Source organism: Camelus bactrianus, chromosome 5, assembly GCF_048773025.1.
Source record: "Camelus bactrianus isolate YW-2024 breed Bactrian camel chromosome 5, ASM4877302v1, whole genome shotgun sequence".
Classification (NCBI taxonomy): Eukaryota; Metazoa; Chordata; class Mammalia; order Artiodactyla; family Camelidae; genus Camelus; species Camelus bactrianus.
Window position 1 is genome coordinate 72,670,966 of NC_133543.1, and position 25,212 is coordinate 72,696,177.

General features: G+C 37.6%; 1 protein-coding gene across 3 annotated transcripts in view; it reads right to left on the reverse strand.

Moving 5' to 3' along the window:
• Positions 1-20,644: 20,644 nt before the first annotated feature.
• Positions 20,645-25,212, reverse strand: part of PTH2R (parathyroid hormone 2 receptor) — a 78,743-nt gene continuing 74,175 nt past the window's right edge. For 2 of the 3 annotated variants that reach the window (XM_074364088.1, XM_074364090.1), the window contains 3 exons: positions 24,055-24,193; positions 22,549-22,590; positions 20,645-21,262 (listed from right to left, as the gene is read on the reverse strand). In XM_074364088.1, coding sequence (XP_074220189.1) covers positions 20,867-21,262; positions 22,549-22,590; positions 24,055-24,193 — 577 coding nt within the window. In that variant the 3' untranslated portion in view covers positions 20,645-20,866. The remainder of the gene's footprint in view (positions 21,263-22,548; positions 22,591-24,054; positions 24,194-25,212) is intronic. The other variant, XM_074364089.1, reaches the window with a different exon arrangement.

A 25,212-nucleotide genomic window follows, 5' to 3' on the forward strand; every position in this document is an offset into this window, starting at 1 on the left:
CCAAGGAATTCTGGGAAACTGTGGGACTGTGGAACATGGTAGAGGGTGAAGGAGCTGGATATGTATCCACCAGCTCCTGTCTATCTTTAGTTAAGTGCTGCTTCCTGGGTGAGTTTACTCCCCAGCACTTCCAGCAGCCAGAGGAAGTCTGAACGCACAGAATCATGGGTGCTTTCAGTAAGAAGCCATAGATCAGTGTGCAGAGGAATGCTCACTCCTGAGGAGACACACACAGACAAATAGCAGCTTTTGCTACAGGTGTTCCACTTCTGTCGTCTAAGTCTTCTCCCCTGTAAAGTAGTGATGCTATTGTTGGATGTACCTGCCTTCCAGTTAATGTGAAGATTAAAGCGAGATGCATGAAAAAAAATTGTAAACTTTTGACTTGAAATAAACACTAAATATTATCTACATTACAAAATAAACAGCTCCCAGACTTCTTTCATGCTTGCATTATGTTTATTTCCCCATAACTTCTAGGCAGCCAGGGCTGCTATAACTAACCTTCAGGATAATAAACACTAAATTGGAAACGTGCGGTATGTGATTCTTACCAATATGTTTTTAAACTTTTAAACTATTGATCTATCCTTTACATGTGGCGGCTGGGAATGCCCAATTACCATATGCCGGTCAGAAGGAGGATATCTAATTATTCATGATTTATACACAAAATTAAGGTAAAAATCTGTACCAAAAGGATTAGTATCTTTAGTTGTATTTCTATTGTTTGTGTGACTCCTGTGCTTAGTCTTTGAAAGAATGCTACTTTTAATCAGAAAACTTGTCTCTGCCAAAGCCACTGCAGTCTCAGCATTTTAGTCTTAGCATTTTATCTCCAATATTTAATTTTCATTAAATAATCTACTTTGCAAAACACCCACGGCTCCAGCTCCCAATGAAAGAGTTCTAGGATTCTGAGTTTCAATGCAAACCACTCTGAGAAAGAGCATGAAATCATGGCCCTTTAGCTTCTTTTCCATCAAGATAGATTCTTTTTCTTTATCTAAACAAGTAGGGAGACAAAATGTACATCACTGTTTGTTTATTTTTCATCTCTATGTTTAAGCATGAGCCTCTGCAGTGCTCATTATGGTTGACTGCCCAATATCCATGAGACGATCAAGCTAAATCCATAATGACACAGCCTTTTCCCTCGTTACTGACAGCATAAGCACATGATCCAATCAGGGCTAAGGTGAAGGAAAGTCTGTAGGAGGCTTCTGAAAAATATTTCCTCACTCTTAGGAAGTAGTAGAGCTGGTCCCTCTTACTCTTTGCCTATTTTCCTATTGCTTCTTTTATTTTTTCCTTGTCAACTGTTGGAGTTTTTTTTTTTTTTAACACATATTAGGGAATATACAAAACTAGTTAGATAAATCACTTATTTTTCTTTGATAAGAATTATAAGTATTGTTCATTTTTTACTTTGCTTATAGTTAATTCTGCAATGCAGTTTCTGTAATAATCAATCTTTTCTTTGAGGTGTCTCGCTTTTGTGTCCGAAAAAGTTTTCTCACTCTGGAGTAATAAAAGAAATTTTCTTATGATTTTTACAATTTTTACACTTCAATTTTAAAAAATATTTTATCAATTTTGAATTTATCCTGGTGTAACATATGAGGTAGGAACTCACATGAGGTAGGAGTCCTATGTTTTTATTATTTTCTAGGCTCAGAATTTTAAATTTTTATTCTTTATTTCACAGTTAAATCTATAATTACTCATCCTAAAAGTAACAGGACTAAATATATCCTATTTTCAAACCTTGAATGACTCTCATCTTTGTCTCAATGATTAGAAATAGTAGTCATTTTTTTCCATTTTCCAATCTTTCATTTTCACTAAACACTAAGGAGAAAATGTTGCCACAACTGAAAGTTCCCTGGCAGACATGTTACTTGTGTTATAGTTTGAAATGTTTATTCATGAATGATGAAATGTCACTTGGGCAAAGAAAGAAAGATAGTTTGGGGGTATTATTGTAAAATGTTTGAAAATCAGGGTCACACAAAACTTATCAAGAGCAAATTGATGTCTATATGAGATAATATGATTTATACTTTTTCATAACAGTTTAAAAATACATTAGAAAATATTAAAATCAATAGTAGATGCAGTAAAACAAAACCCATTATCTCCTGGAATTCTGCCAGATATAACTGATTCCTCTGTCTCAGACAGAACTGAGTCTCACACATTTCTCTGAAGTTGGCATAGCTAATGTTTGAATGAAAGCACCTCTTACACCAACCAAACTGTATGTGTCCTGAGTTATCACTTGCCTCCTACCAATGAGAAAGCTTCATTACTACTTCCTCCAGTGTTACTGCCCCCACAGTTCTTATATCTAGACGTTAACTCTATGAATTCCCCTGAGCATTGTTTCTCGGACATTTCACCTCCATGTTAAGTTCATGGTTTGAAATTCTGGGATGATCCTCTTTTTAATTCCACTTTGGGACCAATTTTGTTCACCATTTCTCCTCTCACCCTATAGAAGAAGACTTTATGAGGAAATTAAACCACTTTGGCCCATGTGATAACACAAATAAAATCCCTAAATAACTTCGTCAGACCAGAGAGAGAGAATGAGAGAAAGGGGGTGGGGGGGGGGAGAGAAGGAGAGAGGGAGAAAGTGGAGTTCTTAATTTCATCTTCCAGTAAAGGTAGAGTGAGGGGTTCCCTACTGAGATCCTCATGTTGGTTCCACTTTCTCTACAAAGTTCATCTTTTTCCAAGTTCTTTTTCTGGACAACCACCTCCCATGGAATTTAAAAGGTAGGTTTGAATTAAATTATGCCTTTTCCTTTAAAAGTGTTTTTTCTGTGCTAGTAAGTAGAAAAATACACAGAAAAATAAGCAAACATAAAGAATTAGGCTACCACTACACGTCTGCGTTGCAAGAAACTACCCACGGGGATGGATTACAATCTCCTTGTGAGAAATTATTCATAGAAGAAATCATAGCAATTCAAACAAATTTCTAAGAACATATTTTTTTTATCAGATCTTTAGTAATCCAGAAATTATTAATGTAGTTTAGACATTTGCTATGGAGAAGTAAGCTATCAACTGTGTTTTTCATCAAAAGCATAAATTCAGTTAACACACCAGAAAGTGTCCCTCTGCTTCTTACATGAGGGGATTAAATCTATTTAGAATTAGCATAGGGATCGAAGTTTGTTCTTTGATAATAACAGCATTGCTTCAACATTTTCTTTGACTTAGGATGATGATGAGTCTGACAAGAAATGATTTTCATGGTGAATGAAATCTTCCTGTTGCTATGGGGATAGCGACTGAATCTCAGATGGCAGAGAACATTTAGAAACATACTCAAAGCTTCACAAGCATAGCTTTTGATAATGTCGAAGATCATATCCTCCAGAGCAGGTTCCCAATGCAAATTTTACTGTGGACCAGCAATACTTCCAGACCCTCTAACATCAGATTTCAGTGTAAAGACTTCAGGAAAACAAGAAAGGAGGCAAATGAGAAGAGTCCTGAGAATGTTTCTAAAAGAAAATGGGACCCCAAATATGACTATCCCAGGCTTCAAGAAGCTACAAGACCTGAAAGAGAATCACAATGAGATATCACCTCATGCCCGTTAAAATGGCTATCATCAAAAAGGCAAAGAAGTAACAAGTATTGGCATGGAAGTGGAGAAAAGAGAACCCCTGTACACTGTTGGTGGGAATGTAAATTGACGCAACCCCTATGGAAAACAGTATGAAGATTCCTCAAAGGATTAAAAATAAAACTACTACATGATCCAGCAATTCCACCTCTGGGTATTCATCTAAAGAATTCAAAAACACTGATTTGAAAAGATACGCACCCTCATGTTCCTTACAGCGTTATTTACAATAGCCAAGATATGGACACAACCTAAGTGCCTATCGACTGACGAATGGATAGAGGAGATATGGTATCTATAAACAATGAAATACTACTCAGCTATTAAAAAAAAAGATGAAATCTGGCCATTTGCAACATGGATGCAATATGCAAAATGGATGGACCTTGAGAGTATTATGTTAAGTGAAGTAAGGCAAATGGAGAGAGACAAATATCACATAATTTTACTCATGTGTGACAAACAAAACAGATGAACAAACCAAACCAAACAAAAACAAACACACAGATACAGAGAACAGAGTAATGGTTACCAAACAGGAAGAGAGCGAGGCAGGAGCGCTAAATGGGTCAAGGGAGCCAACTGTATGGTGACAGATGGAAACTAAATTTTTGGTGGTGAGCACACTATACCGTCACATAGAAGTAGAAATATAATGTTGTACACATGAAACTTACATAATATTATAAACTGGTGTGACCTCAATAAACAATAAATCTAAAATATGCACAAAAATAAATAAATAAGTAAATGAGCTATCAAGCCACACACACACACACACACACAAAACCTGAAAGAGAAGCCAGTCATACTCATGTGTTAAAATATGTGATGTGCTGAAGGACTTCCAACCCCGTATGTGGTTAATGTCTCTAGAATGAGTGAGGATTTGCTGCACTTAGCTCCACATCTCAGATGACCACTTTGATTTGATCATCTAGTTTTCCTCCTGTTTCCCAACCTAGACACTGTACCCATCAGCACTTCCTTCTTGGGACCCACCGGTTGGCTTCCCCCCACATGACATCCATGGGAAGAGGTCCACTTCTCCTTCCTTGGGTTTCCTTCCAGACATAGCTACCCATTGCTCAGCTCATACCCAGAGAAGAGCAAGTGTAGGCAATTAACTCCATTTAACTAGTGATGAAATAGGTTTGTAAAGGGTAAGTCATCTCACTGTTTTCCTAATTTCTTTTATCTGTAATTGGAGGGATTTGGAAATGATTGATACCAGAAAACACTTGAGAATAACTGAATCCACAGAGAACGTGCCTTGTCAACTGCAGCAATATTGCCCCCAAGGAATTAAAGTTGGTGAGCGGTGGGAGGGAGGTTCTCTTACATATTACAGTGATTCATAACCTTCCCAAGGTCAATTTACCCAACAAAATCTTATTCTTTAGTTTTCAATTTCTCTCACTAGGGAAAAATTCAATTAAAAATTTTAATTTTAATTGAATTTTTCTCTCTGTGGGGCTGATAATGAAAAACTGACTGAGAAATACTGGTAATTTTTCATGGAATACAATATAATTAATTTGTACACATCAGTCAACAATACATGAATACTTCCAAATGATACTGGCTTTAAATCCTGCATCACTAAGAATTTCCTGGCTGAAGAATTTGTCCCAATAATCTTTTACTAGTGGATAATTTTGCTGATCTTCGTTTTAAAGTCTCATGTTCCTTGATCATCTATGCTAAAATCATTGCTACCTTTTATCAGAGAACTTCTTAATGATAGAAAAAAGTCTTGGTTTCTGCTTATGAAACTGCTTTAAGTTTCTGATTTACATAACTTTAAACAGATAGGAATGGCTTTTCTCTTTGTGCCCCCCTGTGGCATGTTTCTCTTCCTCCCTCTCTCTCCTTTTAATGACTAGCTTTGCTTTTTTGAACCACAGTCTTGTGGTTTCAAACTTGCATTTGCTTAAAAAACACTTGCCATCAGGCAGAGCTTCGGATGCTGTGAACCTTCTCTGCCACCTCTTAGACCAGCCTCGCCGACTGCTACTCGCTGACATTTCACTCCCAATCATTTTATTCTTAATTCTACGTAGGCTACATCCACTGTTGAAATGCTTTTGAAAAATTAAGTTATTTTTGGAAAATACTTCCAAAAGAAAGAAAAATCAGCTTTTCTTAAACCAGAATAATTTTTCCCCTTGAATGAATTAAAAAAGCGGGTGATTTTATAATGGTCTAGACCCAGCCAGTTTTACCAAGATTTTAAGCAAAAAACAGTTTTGCTAACTCCTTGATTTCAGTGAGTCATCCAATCTCTTTGGTATCATAATAACCCTATTTAAAATTCATAAAATAAATATTTCGCAGATATGTTTTACATTTTTACTGTATCTGGAGAAAGGGAACACAGTAAGCAAAATACACACACACACACAGACACATATATACAAACATCTGATTTGAAGTTGTAACCCTTAATTTGGGGGAAGAAATAAAAAATTCTGAAGAGATAAATTTCCATTAAATATAGAAAGCAAGAGAACTGCAGAAACAATCTAGTCACGTAAGTCATCATTGTTTATGCAACTTCCCCAAAAGAAAATGATTAATTTATTAAATGTAATGCTAATTGTACCAAACAAGTTTTATAACACCTGCTAATTCATTTAATAAACATTTGTTTTGCACCTGCTGTGTAATTACTGTATTTTGTATTTTTAGGGACAACAAATTTGAGCATAACACTTTTTCAGTCCTTGGAAGGAGTAAATCTGACTAGCACTAATCAATTTTTTAAAAGACAATTTGATTAGAAAAAAGTTGGATGTAATGGAAAAGAATCTGAAAAGAAAAATTATACATGTGCATGTATATGTATAACTGAATCACTTTGCTGTACACCTAAAACTAACATTGTAAATCAACTATACCTCAATTAAAAAAAAAATTTTTTTTAAGTTAGAAATACAAAAAGAAAAAAAGTTGGGTGCTTAACACACTAAAGAAATAACAAACAGCAACTGCAAATGAGGAGTAAAAGTGGTGTGGAAGTAAGAGCATGTTAAAATATGTTTGGGGCCATAATTTTGAATATTCATGACATTTCACTGTTCAATTTACATAACACCAAGGGAATTATTTGGAAATGTTATTGTTAATTTGACTTATTAGAAGTTTGACAACTAGGATTAAAAAAAAATACCCTTTAGGTTCAAAATATTTTCATTTGTTGGTTTTTAGCAATCATATTCTCAGAACTTCATATCATTTAGTGCCTGAGGACTACTTTAAAATATATGCTTGAGACAATAAACCAAGAATTATATTTACACAGATTTTTATTTTAAAGAGAAATTTTTTTTTGCTTCTGCTTTAATTGGTAGGAGACATGCTCTAAAGATTCAGTTCTCAAAACTTTGGTCTTGGGACCCCTTTACAATATTAAAAATAGAGAACCCGAAGGAGCTTTTGTTTGTGTCAGTTATTTCCATCAATGTTTACCATATTAGAAACTAATTCTGTATCATCTAAAATATTTATTTATAAACTCATTGAAAATAACAATAGTATACATATTCTCTATAATATGCATAATAGTAAACATTTTTATGAAAAACATTTAGATTTTCGGAGGAGTGGGTATAGTCCAGTGGTAGAGTGCATGCTTAGCATGCACTAGGTCCTGGGTTCAGTCCTATATTTTCCAAAACCAAAAAAGAAAAAAAAAAAAACCAAACAGAGTGAGAATAGTATTGATTTACATTTTGGTAAAATATATTCAATGTCTGGTTTAACAGAAGACAACTGGATTTTCATATCTTTTTACATCCAGTTTGTTGTGATGTGTTGTTTTTGGCTAAAGTATATGAAGAAAATATGGCCTCATTCAGATACGTAGTTGGAAAAAGAAGAGCCTTATGGACCCTGAGAAAAGTCTTAGGGATGCTCCTGGGTCCTGAGAACCACTCCTTGAGAATAGTCATTCTAAAGCAGAGCAACCAGGTGAATGGAGGAGCTATCCCCGTTATACAAAATAAATTAACGTTTTCTGTACCTGGAGTTCTGACTAACCATTCCAAATTCTTGCTTGAGTGGCAAACTGTGTTACTGACAGCAAAATTAGAAGGCTTGTGTTTGCCCACTTTAAAGTGTTAGTTGGGAGCGATGTTTGCATAATTCCTGCCCTTTTAGTAAAGTGCCTGCTGGAAAGGGGAGTAGCTGAGTAAAACATGCTTTCTAGTTTCACTGACACTCACAGTAATGGGAAGCAACGTCGTTGTACTCGTATGAAGAGAAATTGGTGAAGAGAAAGTGCACAGAAACAGAACAAACCCCAGAAAATCTAAAAATTGAGTTACCGGGAAATTTTACTCATTAGGGAAACTGCATTTGGGAGCATGATAAAATACTGTAGTAGGCATACGCCGAAACATTGATATTTCAGCCCGCATAATACCACAGCTTTCTCTTTGATATGGCAATTTCTGCTGAGAGTGATTTAATGAATAGCACCAGCCCTGCATTCTTCAGCTGATTCATAGTAAGAAAAAAAAGTTAAAACATTGACAAATGTTTAGGAAAATAAGTATTAAAAGCCTACATCCACTTGCCCTAATTTCATGAGAGACTTTCCATTTTCCCTCACATTCCAAAATTACCTTCTTCCTCGATTTAACAAACATTTAAGATGTGAGGCTTTTAAAAGATAGAGAATACATTTAGCCTCCTTCCTTTTTACAATAAAACATTACTGAGGAGAGCAACACCAAAATAGAAATGGCTTTATTTATAACAGAGAACACATAATTATACATATATATAACTTGGTCTTATTAATCCATTTACAAAATACTAAGCTTTTTTTTTTTTTTTTTTTTGCCAAGGACCAAATAAAGAGCTAATTGCGGTATTACTCAACTGGACAACAAAGATAAGATTACCTACAGATACAAGCTTATCTTCACCCTCTTGAACCTCGTATTGAACATGACCATTTTGCTTCAAAATGGAATCTTGATGGTTCCATATTCTAGGGAGTAGTGCCAGAGCTCTTTCAGTGAATTTTCAAAAGGAAATCATTTTTAACATGTCAGTATCAAAAGAATAGATTCACTGCTTCAATAGAAAGTGTATCAATTATATGTACTAATAATATCACATGCACACCTTAAACAGTATCATTGATCTTTTTATCAAGAAATGTTCTCATTAAATTTCTGTTTTATTTATTTTTGATTTAAGGCAACCAACTACGTCTTAAAAAGCTGTTTAATGATTGCTTACCTATGGAGCATGGGGGTAATCTAAAAACAAGACAAACGACTACAGGAGAGCAAACAAAATGTTTACAACCTCCAGTGCTACTGAGTGATCGTTACTGCCTGACAGAGTCAATGTGCCCTTGGTTGCTGCCCAGGTGTGCTGCACAGGGACTTCAGCTCTGGGCTCACGGAGGAACCTTCGTCCACCCAGCAGCTCCCCATCATGGTAACCAGTAGTACAAAATCAGGGCAGGGACTGGGAATAGTCTCCTCGGAGTCATGACATAACAAGATAATAAAGCTTAACAAAAATATACACTGCTATGAACTCATCTACAAAACAGAAACAGACTCACAGACATAGTAAACAATCTTATGGTTACCAGGCAAAGTGGGTGGAAGGGATAAATCTGGGAGTTTGAGATTTTCAAATGTTAGCCACTATATATAAAAATAGATTTTTTTTTTAAAAGTTTCTTCTGTATAGCACAAGGAACTATGTTCAACATCTTGTAATAGACTTTAATGAAAAAGAATATGAAAATGAATACATGTATGTATATGCATGACTGGGACATTGTGCTGTACATCAGAAATTGACACATTGCAATTGACTGTACTTCAATTAAAATACATATATATATTTATTTTATATAATATTTTATAAAATATATATATATATATATATATATATACACTGCTAAATTCTATATTTTCTCAAATTGTTTTCTAAATGGAAAGAAGTATTATCCAGATAGAATATTTTTAGACAAGAAGACTTCAGATGGAAAATTTGAATACTGGCACACCTGTTTTAAAATAGAGTACCTTGCAAGCTTATGGGGGTTGCATGGCCAGCTTGCTGCAGGGCTGAATTAGAACAAGTCCTGTGACTCCCAGCCCTGAACAGCTTCCACTGAAATGAGTGCAGTTCCTTCATTTTCTGGTTTAATGTCCATTAAAAAAGAATTAGCAATTAGAGTAAATCAATGATCAATATGAACATTAATTATTAATAACCTGTGGGTAATGAACTTTAAATCCTGCCTGGTCACATCGTGGGCACTCATTTCATTATGGTAAAGCTGAGTTGTGGTGACAACTGACACAAGGAAAGCACAAAGCACCTGGCACAAGGTAATTTCTCAATAAGTGGTATTATTTATTGCTTAAAAAGAAATATTTTATTCAAGCTGTAGATAGGATCCGATGGTACTGATATAAACAATGATGTAAAAGAAGGCAGTATTTCCTGTCTTAGCAGCTCCTCCTTAAAGCCTTGAGTTTTTATGTCTAGTGTAGAACTCTAAATCCACTGAGAATCCAATAAGGACACATTAAAGCAAGATGATAAAAATATTTTCCCTTTCCATATAGACAAGCTGTCTAATTTAGGAACTTTCTGTATTGGGCACTCATTAGTCCTATCTCTTCTATTTAAATGTATTTCATATGTTATTCCCATTCATGTTCAGGCATTTCAGCTCACCAAAGTTTCATCATTTTCTTGAGTGAAAGCACAACATGAAAAGAAGTAACGGACCAGCTCTCATTGTATCCGCATCATTTTGAAATGTCTTAATTAAACCATATCTCTTACTTGGGGATGACGATTCCATTTTTTATAGATTCTTAATGCAGCTGTGTGTGAATATGCACATGTATTCCAGTATTCTAATTTAATATCCTCTATTTTAACAGTATCTTGCAACAAGCCATTAATGTAACATTATGCACATTATTTGATGAGGACTTGTCATTTTCCAACGTAGTGTCATTGTAGCATGTTCCAGGCACTTCAGATTTTTAAATCTAAGCAGAAATTTTAAAACAAACCTCACTCACTGTGAAAATATTCTTGCCAGATGTGACAAGTCTTAAATTATTTAATTTGAATGTCTTTCTGTGTTAAGTAAGCTTTCTTTGGTTAGTTTTCAATGTTCAACTTTTAATAAAATCACTAGTTATTTACCATGTTTATCTAATTGACACTGAGTTTAATAAATTATGTCAACTCTTTCATCTGTACCTATGGCTCTCCCACCAACTGTACTCAAAAGCATATAAATACAGACACACACATTGATTCCCTACACGCACACAAACACACACACACACACAGAGTGAAAATGAGGAAGAGGGAAATGGTTGATGCTTGTTTTCTTAAAGTCTGAATTTAGTTCTTATTAATTTATGGTCATGGCTTATTTCTATCACTATAATGATTTTGTGTTCTTTTTATATTACTCGTAAATAAGTACATGGATTTTGAATATGTGATATCACTAGATGTGGAGAGTTAAGTGATGCTCCTTGATATTTCACAAAAAATTCTCAATCACCCAGGTTCCTAATGATATTGAAATCACCATTCAGTTGTAATAAAAGATGTACCTACTTTAACATGAATTATATGTCATTTGTATGTGAATCATATATCCATGTTCACCCTCAAATTCTAAATGTACAGGTACAAAGTTTAATTCTTCACTTTAATATAGCTCAGGACACCTTCTGACTTACTACTACTCAATCACCATGACAGTAAATTTAAAGAAAAAAAAGAAAACATGCTTTTTCTTGCCTATTATCTCAGAGTGAAGGTTGTGTGAGAGATCAGTACAGACAAACCACGTTAGAATGTATTTCTTTGATTCACAGTTCCACACCTCACGACATTTGATTCCTCTCTTCAAGACTAGTTTTCATTTGGATGTTTGAAAGAGATATTTTATTGTTTACATAGCCATTTTTGCTACTTTCTTTTCAGGAAAACTGTGCTTTTAAAAACGTTACCATGGTTACACATGGGCCAGTAGCCAGCTTGTTTTTTTTTAATTTGCTATAAACCAAACAGGACTGAAATTTACAAAGTGGATGGATGCTTACATCTTAGAATTTTCGGGCAATGACTGTTTTTCTACAAGATGGATGTGACTGCTTGCTGTTTCCTCAACTATTCCTATTCTACAATGTCTATCTTAAGTTCTATGTCACTCGGAAAGTTCTTTTCAACTACTAGGAACCTAACATGTCTCTCCCTGGAACTGTCTTTGGAATTTTTTCCACCCACTGTTTCTCAAAGTGTGAGTCATTTTCTCATAAGAAGCACTTGGTGTGGTAGCTAATTATGCCAACAGCTAATATCTCTCATCAGCATACATGTAACAATCCCCAGCAAGATATTAGTAAATCAAATCCAACAGTATGCAAAAGAAATTATAAACCAAGTGGGATTTATCTCAGGTATTCAAGGCTGGTTCAACATTCAAAAATTGTCTTATGTAATCCATCACATCAACAAGCTAAAGAAGAAAAATCACATGGTCATATTAAGAGATGCAGAAAAAGCATTTGACAAAAATCTAACACTCACTTATGATGGAAACTCTCAGGAAACTAGGAATAGAGGGGAATTTCCTCAACATGTAAACAATTACAAACAAATAACTTACAAAAAAAAAAAAAACCCCTACAACTAACAGCATATTTAATGGTGAGAAACTAGAAGTTTCCCTACCAAGATGAGGAACAAGGCAAGGATGTCCCCTCTCATCATTCCATTTTAACACTATAATGGAATTTCTAGCTAATGCCATAAGACAAGGAAAGGAGATAAAAAATATAACGACTGGAAAGAAGACATAAAACTGTCTTTGTTCACAGATGACATGATTATCTGTGTAGAAAATCTGAGTCAACCCAAAACACTTCTTGAACTAATAAACAATTATAGCAAGGTTGAAGGATATAAAGTTAACATACAAAAGTCAATCACTTTCCTATACACCAGTGGTGAAAAGTGGAATTTAAAATTGAAAACACATTGTCATCTACATTAGCATTACATTAGCAGTCCCCAAAATGGAATACTTTGGTATAAATCTAACAACATATATTCAAGGTAAACTTGCATGCATAAGGAAAACTACAAAACTCTGATGAAAAAAGTCAAAGAACTAAATAAGAGGAAGGTATAGGTGTATACACATTCTGTATGCTCCCTGCTCCCAAGCTAGCATGGCCTCCTTTATCAATGTCCCCCACCAGAGTGATGCATTTGCTACAATTGATAAACTGGCTTTTTTGTCTCAACTCAGAAGTCACCTCTCAGACAAAGGCCTTCCCTGCCCTCCTGCATCTTAAGCATCTCCTCCAACATCACTCTCTGTCCCATCACTCTATTAATTTTCTTCATAGCAGCTAATTTAATCTGAAAGGATCTCATCTGTGTAGGACTTCATATGTTTACTGTCTGTGCTCTTTTCCCAAAGAATATAATCATCTTGAGAATAAAGAGCCTGTCTATCTTATTCATTGTTTTAATCCCAGGACCTTGAACACAGATTGGCACATGCTGAATGAATAAAATAAACTTGTGAATAAAGTGTGACTTTTTATATCAATATACTTTGGGCTGAAAATGGCAGAAAAACCTCAACTGGCAAAAAAAAAAAAAAAAAAAATTTATGGGTTTCGTCATTCAAGAGTTCATACATGAAGTGAAAGGATTCTCACCACAAACTGTATCGCCAAGATGCACGCATCGGCGTGGCCTCTTCGGGGCCAGCTCCACTGTCAAGCTCTGTGTGATGGCAGCTTCAGGAAGGGAGAGAGCTGCTTTTCCACAGGAGCCCAAACCTATTTCTTCTTGGTTATGCCCCCATCACCAAAACCAATAACCAGCCAGAAGAAATAAGTTGCTTAATTGAAGCCTTAACAGGTGCCTCCTGGAGTTAGAAGGGGCATCAGTCCCACCTCAAGTCACATGCCAGAGAATGGCGGAGGGATGGTTTCCCAAAGCAGATCTGGAGCATTATAACCAGAGTGAAAGAGAGCAGAGGCTGAGCAGCAGCCCCAAGACGCTCTGCACAGTATCACTGTTTGAATCCCTAATTTCCCTTTATTGCCATCAATCGTGGCTGGATTCGAACCTACCATTTTACTTGAATGTTTTTTAGATTTACACAGTTCTGCTATTTCTGATCAGGATTAGGAAAACAGAAAGGAGTTCAGAGGCTTTGGTACTTAATATTCCTTTCACTGTTCATGAAACTTCACCAGCTCCTTACAGCTGGTTACCACTTTGCGGGAATGCCTCCACAGGGAGGGAGATTACCACCTTCCATCGAGGCTCATTTCATCCTTTAACAGCCTTGAAGTATTGGACTAGGACTCTTTTCTTGGAGCTGAAACCTGATAGGCAACACTTAGGAAGGTCTCAGTGGTATAGCCAGCAGAGCTCTGGAGCAACGGTTGTGGGAGGCATGGCAGAGAGCAATTTCTCTGCCTCAGAGGAAATTTCCTCTGTCTTTCCTTCTGCTCCCATCCTCAGGCTACCTTGACTTAAAGAAGTCTCAAATTCAGCATGCCCAACACTGGAACTGCCTTCTATCTCCTAAATACAGGTGTTCACCCCACTCCCCATCCAAAAGAAGACCGTTCTCATGAAACTTTTCATAAGGTGAAATGGTGTAAAGCAAGGAAGCACTTACCTTAGGACACATCTTGCCGAGGGATGCGCAAAAACTGAGATAAAACACAGATGCTCACACACAGTTCAAAGCTCTGGCGACCTGATGCCGCGATGCTGAGTGTAGTTCCCAGGGAAAGAGCTTGGTGGTCCCACCTTCACTGCTACGGGTGCGCTCCGCCTCTGGCTGCAAAACAAACGCTGCCCGCTATTTTTGCTTTTCGTCTTTGTTGCATAAAAGTGAATATTCTCTTCAAATTTCTTTCAGTTAACGAAAACAGGTGCATACTAATGTAGGTCTGTCGTAAAAGTGAAATGGCCTATACCGAAATTTCCACGGGGTACCTCCTCTCCATTTTTACTGCCCATGTCATCCTTCAGAATCCTGTTGTAGCTCACCTGTATCATTGCAGTCACCTCCTAACTGCTTTCTTTGCTCCTTTTGAACTTTTTCTAGCTCACTCTCATACAGGTTGAGGGTTATTTCAAAAATACACACCTGCTTACATCTGTTAAGGATGCCTTACTCCCTTTAAATTCTAGCAATGGATAAAAGTCCTTCCCAGTAAGTTCCCTGCCTCCCTCTCCAGCTCAGCTCTGACGTCGTCTTCTTCACAGCTCATACTTCAGCATGAAACCCTGGAATTTCCCTGAATGTGCCCCACTCTCACACACTTTTGTAGCTTTTCACCTGTGTTTTCAACTACCCAAAACACCTTCCTTCCTTGTCTGCCTGCTCACTTCTCTTCTTTAGAGATTCTGCGTTACCTCCCTTGCCTCCCTGTACGGGAAGTGTAGTGTTTATAAGCTATGAGAATTGGTGCTAATTGTATGAGGCATTTGTTATAAATGCCAATAAGATGTTCATCAGGAGCAAGAATACACATTTTCTTTTTAGAAAACCAAGTGTGCTTTATACTTATAAGCTGATGCAGCTATTTACTCGGCATGCATGATTTAAAAGGCAATTTCACCTATGTTATTCCTTTTGCTGTTCCTTCTTTTCATTCTGTCTGAACCAAGTGCCTCTCTCTGGGACTCCGTAACTGTCTTCTCTCACAGGAGCCCTTATATTGGACTGTGAGCTTCTTGAGAGGAGGGATAGACTGTTACTTCTGCATCTTAAACGTATGGTTATTAATCAGAGTTCAGTAGGTGTTGCTTAAACAAAAGAGTGGACTTATCACCATTGCTCAGCTGGAAATTTCCAAGATTGCAGGGCACAGTCTAAAACTCGACAAAGAAGAAATTCCACACATTACTAAACTCTGACTGTAATCTGTGAATGTATATAGGTAGAAAAAATGATGATGAAAGGAAAATAATGGAATTATTGTGACTACTTCATTATAAATGATGAAAGGAAAATAATGGAATTTTTGTGACTACTTCATTATGAAGGGGAATATGTAATCTTGATTGCATTATAGAAGCTGATACCTTCACAAAAGGGAAATTGCCAAAAGGAAACATGCCGAAGAGGACATGTTATATGCTTGATGATGTCACAACCAATATAATAGAACTACAGGATGTAAGCTCCAAGTCTGACCTTTTTCCAGCTCTCTTCAGTGTAACAGAAATTCAACTAGAATAAAAATAGCATTCAAAAGATGAGAGGAGAGGCTTTACCAGAGAAGGGATAGTGACAAGATGGAAACTTCCAAAGCTAAGGCCTCCAGCCCACACTTTCAGCATTTACTATTTTTTTCAAAACCTTTAAAAAACCTTAAGGTTAGACTGTAACTAGAAAATTTACATTGTAATTACTTAATGTGAAAGAGGAAGAAAGTTTGCTATGGGAATAGCTAAAACAAAGATTTAATACTTTCAGATTAAAAGTATTCAGTAATTATTAAGTATTCACAAAAGTGGGTTTAATATTAGATATATTTATAAGCCAAAGGATCCTGGTGTGTGATTTTTGGTATATGTCAGCTTATATTAAATCATATCAAATATTTGACTTGGAAAAATTCTAGTGGAGTTAGACTATAGTATTTATACTGATTTCCTAAATTTATTCCTAATTTGCTAAAATGAGGCTTTTAAAGACTTTAAAATTTTGGAATAGTTTTATATTTATAGAAAAGTTGTGGAGATAGTACAGAGAGTTCCAGGACACCCCTCACCAAAAAAGGGGTTCCCCCCTTTGTTAATGTTTTATGTTACCATTGTACACTTGTCAAAACTCAGAAAACAACACTGGCACGTTTACTATTAACTAAACTCCAGACTTTATTTGGATTTTACCAGTTTTGACATTACTCTCCTCTGCCTGTCCCATGACCCTATTCAGCGTGACACACTGCATTTAGTTGTCACGTCTCTCCATCCTCTCTGACCGTGACAGTTTCTCAGTCTATATTCTCTCTTCTTTCATGACCTTGACAGTCTTGAGTACTGTCCAAGTATGCTGTAAAATGTCCCCAATTTGGGTTTGTCTGTTGTTTTTCGCATGTTAAAACGAGATTTTTCAAGGAAATAGGACTTGCTTAAGTAGTCTTATTTTAAAGAGCCCTTTTCTTTGAGTGCAAAAAAAAAAAAAAGACAATCCTGTGAAAACTTCCTGGGTTTACTCTGCCCATCATCAGACCCCAAAACAAGATCCAGCAAGATTAAATCACGCATTGCCATGTCTGATACCTGTGCCGATTTTAAAGCATTGTTGTGATTTACTGAGGTATTCTTTCCAAGTTACAGCAGCTTTGAAAATGTTAGACATTTTGGCCTAACTGGAATGGGATGGAAGTGCCTCCAGTGCCCCTGAATTAAGCTGAACTGGGGGTGCCTGCCTTTTGCCTCTCAGGTGGGCATTTTTCTGAGGCACAGATCTCTGTTACCATTCTCTGGGGAGGTCAAGGCCAGACTCTGGAAATGTCTTTGGTCAGCAAGAATCTGCTGTATGTGCTAGAGATGGGAAAAAAATGTTACACAAACTCAGAGCTTCATCTACTAAATTTGTTTTCCTGTTTAGCAATTTGAATCACCAATCAAATGAGCCACATAAGTTCCCAAAATGAAATGTGATTTGGCAAGAGATTAGGGGCTGAAGTAGGGGCTGAATTTAAATGCTAACAGCATTAAACTAAGAGTCAGTGAGAGATAAAGACGTTTGCCATTTTGCCTGGTTCTGCACCATTATGGATACTTCCATTGCTCTGAGTGATTTTTATAATAGTGAATAAATGGAAGCCTACATAAAAGTTATCTTTAAAAGCCATCAAGATGAGTAATCGAAGGTTATTCAAAGTTATTTTTGCAACAATATGTGGGCAAATTTTCCATGGTCTCACAAGGCAACTTAAGACCAGGATTTAGACCTTTATATCTCTAGTTAGATATTTTGGGTGAAATTTTAAAAGAGCTTAGATTAAAAAGTTACTGTTTATTCTGATAGTCATGAAACACTGGGCAATAAAAATGCTTTTATCAAAAACTATAGTCATGTTATTATTTCCTTTTGCAGTCCCCTAACTATTGGTAATTCTACCATCAAAACAGTTGAAACTAATTCTTTTTTATTCCCTCTTTGACTTGGCATACTATTAGGCTCTTGATAAAAAAGTAAAAAAGGGCCACATGGGTAAGAGAACAATCAGAGGCCTTGGAGGCAAACTGAACTAGGTTCAAATCCTGACTCAGCCACTTTGATCTGGAGCAAATCATTTAACTTTTGATTATTATGACATTTTTGAAATGTTGCATAGTGTGTTATGAAGATTATAGAATATATATTATATGTACTATATACACTGAGTATGTTACATATAGTGAAAATACTGAGCTCAATTCCTTAAACAAAGCCGGTGTATCTTAATTGCTTATCCATATCATTCCTAAACAGCCCATCTGTTCAGCCTAGAACTTTCTGGGAAGAGCAGGTACAAGATTTACTGAGCAAATGTTTCCCTGTGTGTCTCAGGGAGAGGGACAAAGAGTGGAGGACATGGGCAAAACAGACCTAAAGAGAGAAAAAGACTGGAATCCAACTCATGAACCAAAATATTTAATAACTCTTTAGAAAAGATCAGCCTGCCCTCTACAAATTTTGAATAAACTCAACTGTTTAAATATTTACATTTCTAAAATGAAACAGTTGCTGGTAAGAAAACGAGTGCTAGTTCAATGACAATCCTTGGTAACTGTTCAATAGTTTACTTGATAAAATCAACACACGAGTATAACTTGCAGCCCTAACTGTCTAATTGGATGCAAACATTATCAAAACCCGGAAGAAAAAAATGTGTGTACACTCGAGATAGAGTCCTAGCAACTAAGGTGCTCTTTGTTTCTTGAAGGAGTAGATTATGCCTTACTTTTTGTTATGGCCCCATCATGTAGCGTAGTATCTGTCACATAATAGGCTCTAAGTAAAGGTTTGTTCAATTAATGAATGATTAAACTTTAAAGAAAACCTTGGTAAGTCTGAGGACTTTAGTCATATTTGTTAATGTAAAGAAATAGTGGTCTAGCCTTAGAATTGGGGGGTGGCTTAGAAGGTAAGAACCATGCATGTTTTCCATATTACCAAAATATGTATAGTCTAATAATTATTATGTTGCAATGACCAATGAAGCCTTTTATAATATTATGGGGTAAAATTAAATTTAACTTAAACAATAATGTAATGACAACTTAAACCAAGTATTTGTATGGGATTTTTATTTTACCAAGTGTTTTCAATATGTGATTTCTCTTATCATCAGAGCATTTCTCTAAGGTAGGCAGATATGATCTTCATTTTGAAGATAGAGGACTTGAGCTACAAAGGAAGGTAAGTGACTTGTAAAGCCCTGCACAGAATTAACAATGAAACTGAACTTAATCACTGGCTCAGCCCATGATGGTTCTCCTAATAGGGAGGCAGTATTAGTATGTGACAGGATAGCATTGAATCAAATGAATTAAGTATGCACAATGGCAGCTTCGTAAACAGGATGGGAAGGAAATGACCTCTGTACGGTACAGAGGAGGAAGGAAAGGATGAACATGGGAAGAAAGTGCAATATTTTTCAAGAGGGTGTGCAGACATCAGAGTACCTTTTTCATCATGATACTAGTTGCATATTTAAATCATTCCTCAAAATGAGGTGGATCAGATTGACCTGTGTCATTTCACCAAAAAACACACTGCATGATGTTTTCATTTCCTGTCTGTATTTGGCTCCCCCATTAGAGTGGAAACTTCATGAGGGTCAGAGGTTAGACAACATTACAGTAAGAGTTCCTAAAGCACTCTCTACCCAGAAGGAATTCATTGAATTGTTGGGTGAATGAACGCCATATATACATATATTGACAACGGTATAGCATAATGGTTAAGAACCTGGGACTTGAAGTCTGAAGGTCTGTGTCTGAAATCACGTTCTCTCAGTGACTAGATGTGCGACTTTGGGCAAGTTACTCCACTTCTGTGAGTCACGCTGTCATCTGTAAAAAGGGACATTGGTAAGACTTACTCCATAAGTCTGTGCTGAGGAGTAAATGAGTTAATGCTTGTAAAAACCCAGCAGGATGCTGGGTACCTAACATGCATTCAACCCTGATTCACTACCACAACATACTGAAATTTCAAGTTTAGCAGAGTTCCAGAGCTACACGCTGATCTCTGTAGATTTGGAGAAGGGCTATTTGGTTGATTTTCAAAAACAAAAGTTAGATGCTAAGAGTAAATTTTAAAAAGTGGCCCAAAATGTGTTTCTGAAATGAATTTTTAATTTATCCCACATGCCATTTGGAATACAGCAACAGAACAAAGAAGAAAAAGGCACAGATGCAGTGTGATTTGCTCTCAATATAAATGATTATAAACAAAATCAGTTTGCAGACACAAGCTCACTGATTAAGAAAACCTCATAACACATCAAGGTTTACAAAAGAGCAAAGGCTCGAGATTTGGCTGGTCACAGAGGGGACATTCAAAACGAGGAATATGTACAATATTTATTTTTTGAGTAATTTTCTTAGAAGCAAGGTCCTCACAGATTTATTAGTTTATCAAAGTCTAGCCAACTTATTTTCCAGTGTGTATTTCTTCCGAGATCTTTAATCTTTCAATGTACATTTTCAGACCGTCATTGCTCTGATGCACAGGCAAAATGAATGCAAAGATAGACGTACTTTAAAGTGAGAAGGAGAAAGAGTACTAATTTGTGAAACGGAAAATGACACATACTAACTGATCTCTGTCATATTCAGAGTAATATTATGAGAGAAAACTGGAGCTAAGCAACTGAAACGTTTTCTACCCCAAAGTAGCAGAAAAATGAGCAATCACAGAGCAAGCACCACACATCAATTCAGAAGAAAATTTAATGCCAAAATAAGGTAATAAACGACTCCACTGACACTTCTTTTGTGGCTTTAGTATTTACAGGAGCCAATTCATGGAGCCTGAAAATTTCTGTGAACACTTCAACCCTGAATGTTCAGCTCTGGGGCTCAAGTAGAAGAATGCCGACCAAGCTCCTCTGACACTACCCGATGGACCAGTTCTTCAAAGACACGGCTCTCCATTCACAGAGCATCCTCAGTTTCTCCTTTCCTCCCTTCATGGTCTGGGTGAAATTCTAGTTGCCTGGAGGACTCCTCCGTTGTTATCTCATCTCCCTGCCTCCCGTTACTTTCCTTGGTCTCCTCGTGGATCAAGTGTGGCAGGCAGTCCTGCTCCGAGTTACTCCAGACATAGCCGGGTAAAGTCACGTGGCTGTCGGGCTGCCGGCCGGCCGTCTTGGCGGCTTTGCCAGAGATGAGCACCATGCGCGTGCTGGCCGCCACCTGCGACTGGCTGCTGGTGCTGTGAGTCACGGTGGTGAGCACGGAGCCGCATCTGTGGCCGCCGCATGGGGGAGTCCTTTTCCAGTCCACGGAGAGATTCCACCGACTCCACAGCTTCTTCACCTCGGACTGAACCTAAACCGCAAGCACCAGATTGTGCATCAGAAACCATCAGAGACTGCAGCCATGTCCGATGGGTGTTTGCCCTGATTTCAAACACAATGCTCATCACTAACAAGGTTCCACTGTGTGCCAGGGACTTTACACATACAGTGGACCCTTGCACAACGTGGGGGTGAGGGGTGCCCACCGCATGTGGCAGAAAATCCCCTATGACTTCACAGGTGGCCTGCTGTACCTGGGGTTCCAATTGAACTGCTCCGCATCCGTGGATCCAACCAACCCCAGATTGTGTAGTACTGTAGGACACAGTTAGTGAAAAAAGTCCGCGTATAAGTGGACCTGTAAAGTTTAAACCTGTGCTTTTCCCTCTCAACCTCCAAAAACCTTCCTGAGAGGTGCTACTACTGGAGAGGAGCAAACTGAGGCTTAGAGAGAGGCAAAGGGGTGTGTCCAAGGTTCATATTTTAATAGAAGCTGAAATAAAGCCAATGCAAATACCTGACTCATGGGAGAGGAAAAAGAGGACTCCAGGTTGGAGGAGAAAAAGGATAAGTTTGGGGAATGGCATGGAAGATACTCAGCTTGAAATGTAACTGAAACGCCATTGCTTTGCAAGGCACACTGCAGGAGGGAAAGTGGGAAGAGGACTGGACTGTGATAAGGAGGCACTGCAAGTGCATTCTTGATAAGGTGGGGCTCTTGTTTCCATTCTTGCCGCTGAAGATTCAGTTCTACCGCTATCGCAGTTTTCCACAAGCTTATTTGAAATGTCCATTGGAAGCAGTGGAAACCAGGTAAGCAGATGTCATCTAAAAGAGCATGCTTATTTCTCTCCAGCCAACTCCTAAATGAACTGAAATTGTCCCATCACCATCTCGTAGTTTAAAAGATGTCAGCAAGTTCTAATGAATCCATTACTCCCAGGGAAACTTGCATCTGAGTTTCAGATATAACTTGAAATTAAATATAAGTTGAAGCACTGACTGGAATATGAAGTTCACTTGCCTTCCAGGTATTAATTTGCATTCCAGCACTTTGGTTTTGTTTTGTTTTTTGTTTTTTTTGATTTTTTATATCAAGGTTTGCAACTGAATTGACATTTAAAACTTTTAGCTTATTTACACCAATTCTTGCTTTCTCAAAATAATTTATGACTAGATTATCTCCTTTCTCCCTGTCCCTTCTGTCCTGTATAACCCATGAGGTTCCCTAAAGAGATTCAGGTCTTATCCTGAAGGCCATTTACAAGCTTACTTACAGTTAAGACATGCAGGAGGTCTGAGGTCTTTCAAACTCACCTCTCCATTGCAGTAGCAGTAGATGATAGACACAAAGAAACCCTGGAGAAGAAAATAGAATGTTTTAATTAAGTAATTTTAATTATGAAGACCACAATTATGAAGTGTCTTGTGTCTAAATGTGTAAGCTGAAAGACTGTGGGGTTTTTTTTTTTTTTAATGATTCCTTCAGAAAATTATACAAATGATTCTCTCCTAATGTATGAAATCCTTAAGTATACATGAAATTTGTCTGAAATCTTCCCTTGGTGTCAGCTGAACCAAACAACTTCATAAAACACTCCAAGATACACAAAGACCTGATTTCTATTATATTTGTTTCATGTGTTGCTACTCAGGGATTATAGACCATGCCCTGGTTGGTGAAATTTATACACTGTGAGTGATAGAAACTACAGACATAGGGTATTGTATGGTGAAAATACAAAGAGACTTTTTTTCACTCCTTGCAAAATATTTATTGAGCTGATACAATGTGAAATGCTCAGCATGAGAGGAACAATTTAATTGAGACACACAAGGTCCCTGTTGTGTGAGAGCTTACATTCTAGAAGGAAATACAAAGGATAAAATATAAACAAATAGCCACAGGAGAAACATGTAAGATGATAAGGACTATCAGGCAAAACAAGTGGTGCTGAAAGAGGAAAACGGGGAACATCTGTCAAAGGGAGAACTCAATAAAGACCTCTCTGAGAGGGCGTGACATTTAAGCTGGTCTGAGTGAGAAGAAGCCAGGCCACATGAATATTAGAGAGAAGAGCATTACAGGCAGAAGGAACAGCAAGTTTGAGCCCCTGAGGCAGGAATGTGCTTGAAGAACAGAAAGTGTGGAAGCACTAGCGTAGCTCAAACTTCGCGGGCCACGGAGAGCAGGGTGTGAGGTGAGGTCACCGTCGGGCAGGGTCCCTGCCCCACAGGGCTCTGCACACCAGGAAACAGGGTTTGGATTTTCTTCTGAGTGCAGTGGAAAGGCTCTGGATACTTCTGGCAGATTACTGACACGATCAGATTTCCTTTTAAGCTTCTTCCCACTATTGTATAGCAAATAGATCTAAGGCAGCAAATGAGGAGCAGGAAGAAGAGTTAGGAAGCGTCTGTAACCAAGCATGTGAGGGATGACGGTAATCGTGTTTTCAAATGAGACCAAATGTGTGGAAGCAACCTCCTCCTTTTTGTTTCCCTTTCCCTTTCTTTCTCTCGCCTGCCTTCCCCTTCTTTTGCTTTCATTTACTTTCCATACAGACACATGGAGATTCCTGCTCGGTTGGCATCCCGTCGTTTACAGTAACACGCTTTCTTGTCTCAGGGCCCAGGCAGCTTCTGCTGCGGTGAGAGGTTAACCTGATCTCCGCAGGATGGGGAAGCGCAGGTGCCAGAAAACAGCCCCTTCCATGGCCCTCGGGAGACAAGTGTGTGAAAGCCAGAGAGAGGGACAGAGAAGCAGGTGGTGAGGGGGTGGAAGAGCAAAACACAGGCATCGAGTGACTAGCTGGCACTCTCTACCTGAAAGGAGTTGAAAAAGAGCTCACAGTGCATCCGGATCTCCCACCAGAGCCCGGCGAAGGAGTGGGGCAGGCACACGAACACGATGTAATGCACCCCGAAGACCAGCACCAGCACCAGTGTCGATTTGGCGAGCTTCCTGGGAGAGAACAGCAGCCTTTTAACTAATCAACATAGAGGTCCTTTCAGGAGAGACAACTTGCCAGAAAAAATAAAGCTTAGCAGAACTAACAGGGACTGACGTTTCCTCATCTTTGGACCCCATTGCTTCTGGTAGTTTTTCCTTCTCTCCCTCCTCTTCGTCACTTTTATACTAAATCGGGTAGTTCATTCTGTTTCATGATTATTATCTCCTAAATCCTCTAATCTCATCTCCACTCTTCTTGCTGAAAGGATTCTATTTTCATAAAATTGTGAAATGCCTTTTTTTTCTGTCCTAAGTCTTCTTTAACGTCTGTGTTTGAGACTTTAAGAAGTACTGTCCATCCTCATTAATTGTCTTTACTTTCAGAGGCAGCATTTTGGCTTGTTTTGTTCATTTTAGAATCAACTGCTCCCTAGTCTCTTCTTACACTTAGATCTTCATCTGTCATTTCATATTTTCTTATGAGCTACATGTGGTCAATACTTCTTGCCTTCCCTAAATATTCTCTGTCAAATATTCTATCTCAGGTTATCTATAGTTCTAGGTTGGGTTGGTTGGTTGTTTTTTCACGAACTAAGCAATTTGATTTTATTTCCTTTAACTACGTCTTCATACACATTTTCTCATGTATTTAGAGGAATCCCAGTTTCCAATTTAGTGGGCTGACTCTTACACGGTGCCCAGTGGTCCTCACCTTGTTAAACCATCTTTGTTAAACCATCCTTGTTAATTCCCTTCACTTGAGTGTGAGCAGGACTTTGGGCTTACTTCTAACCAATCCATTGTGGCCAAGATGGTGGGGTGTCACTTCTGTGACTATGTTGCATAAGATTGTTACATTCATTTTACTAGCAGACTCTCTCCCTTGCTTGGTTCAATGAAGCAAACTAACACACATCCACCTGACTAGTGGATGTGTGTGTCCAGTTGGATACAAGCCTCTTCCAAAATGATTCAGAACTTCCAAAATGATCATTGGAAGAAATGGACACACTCTTAAAATAGTTTGATAA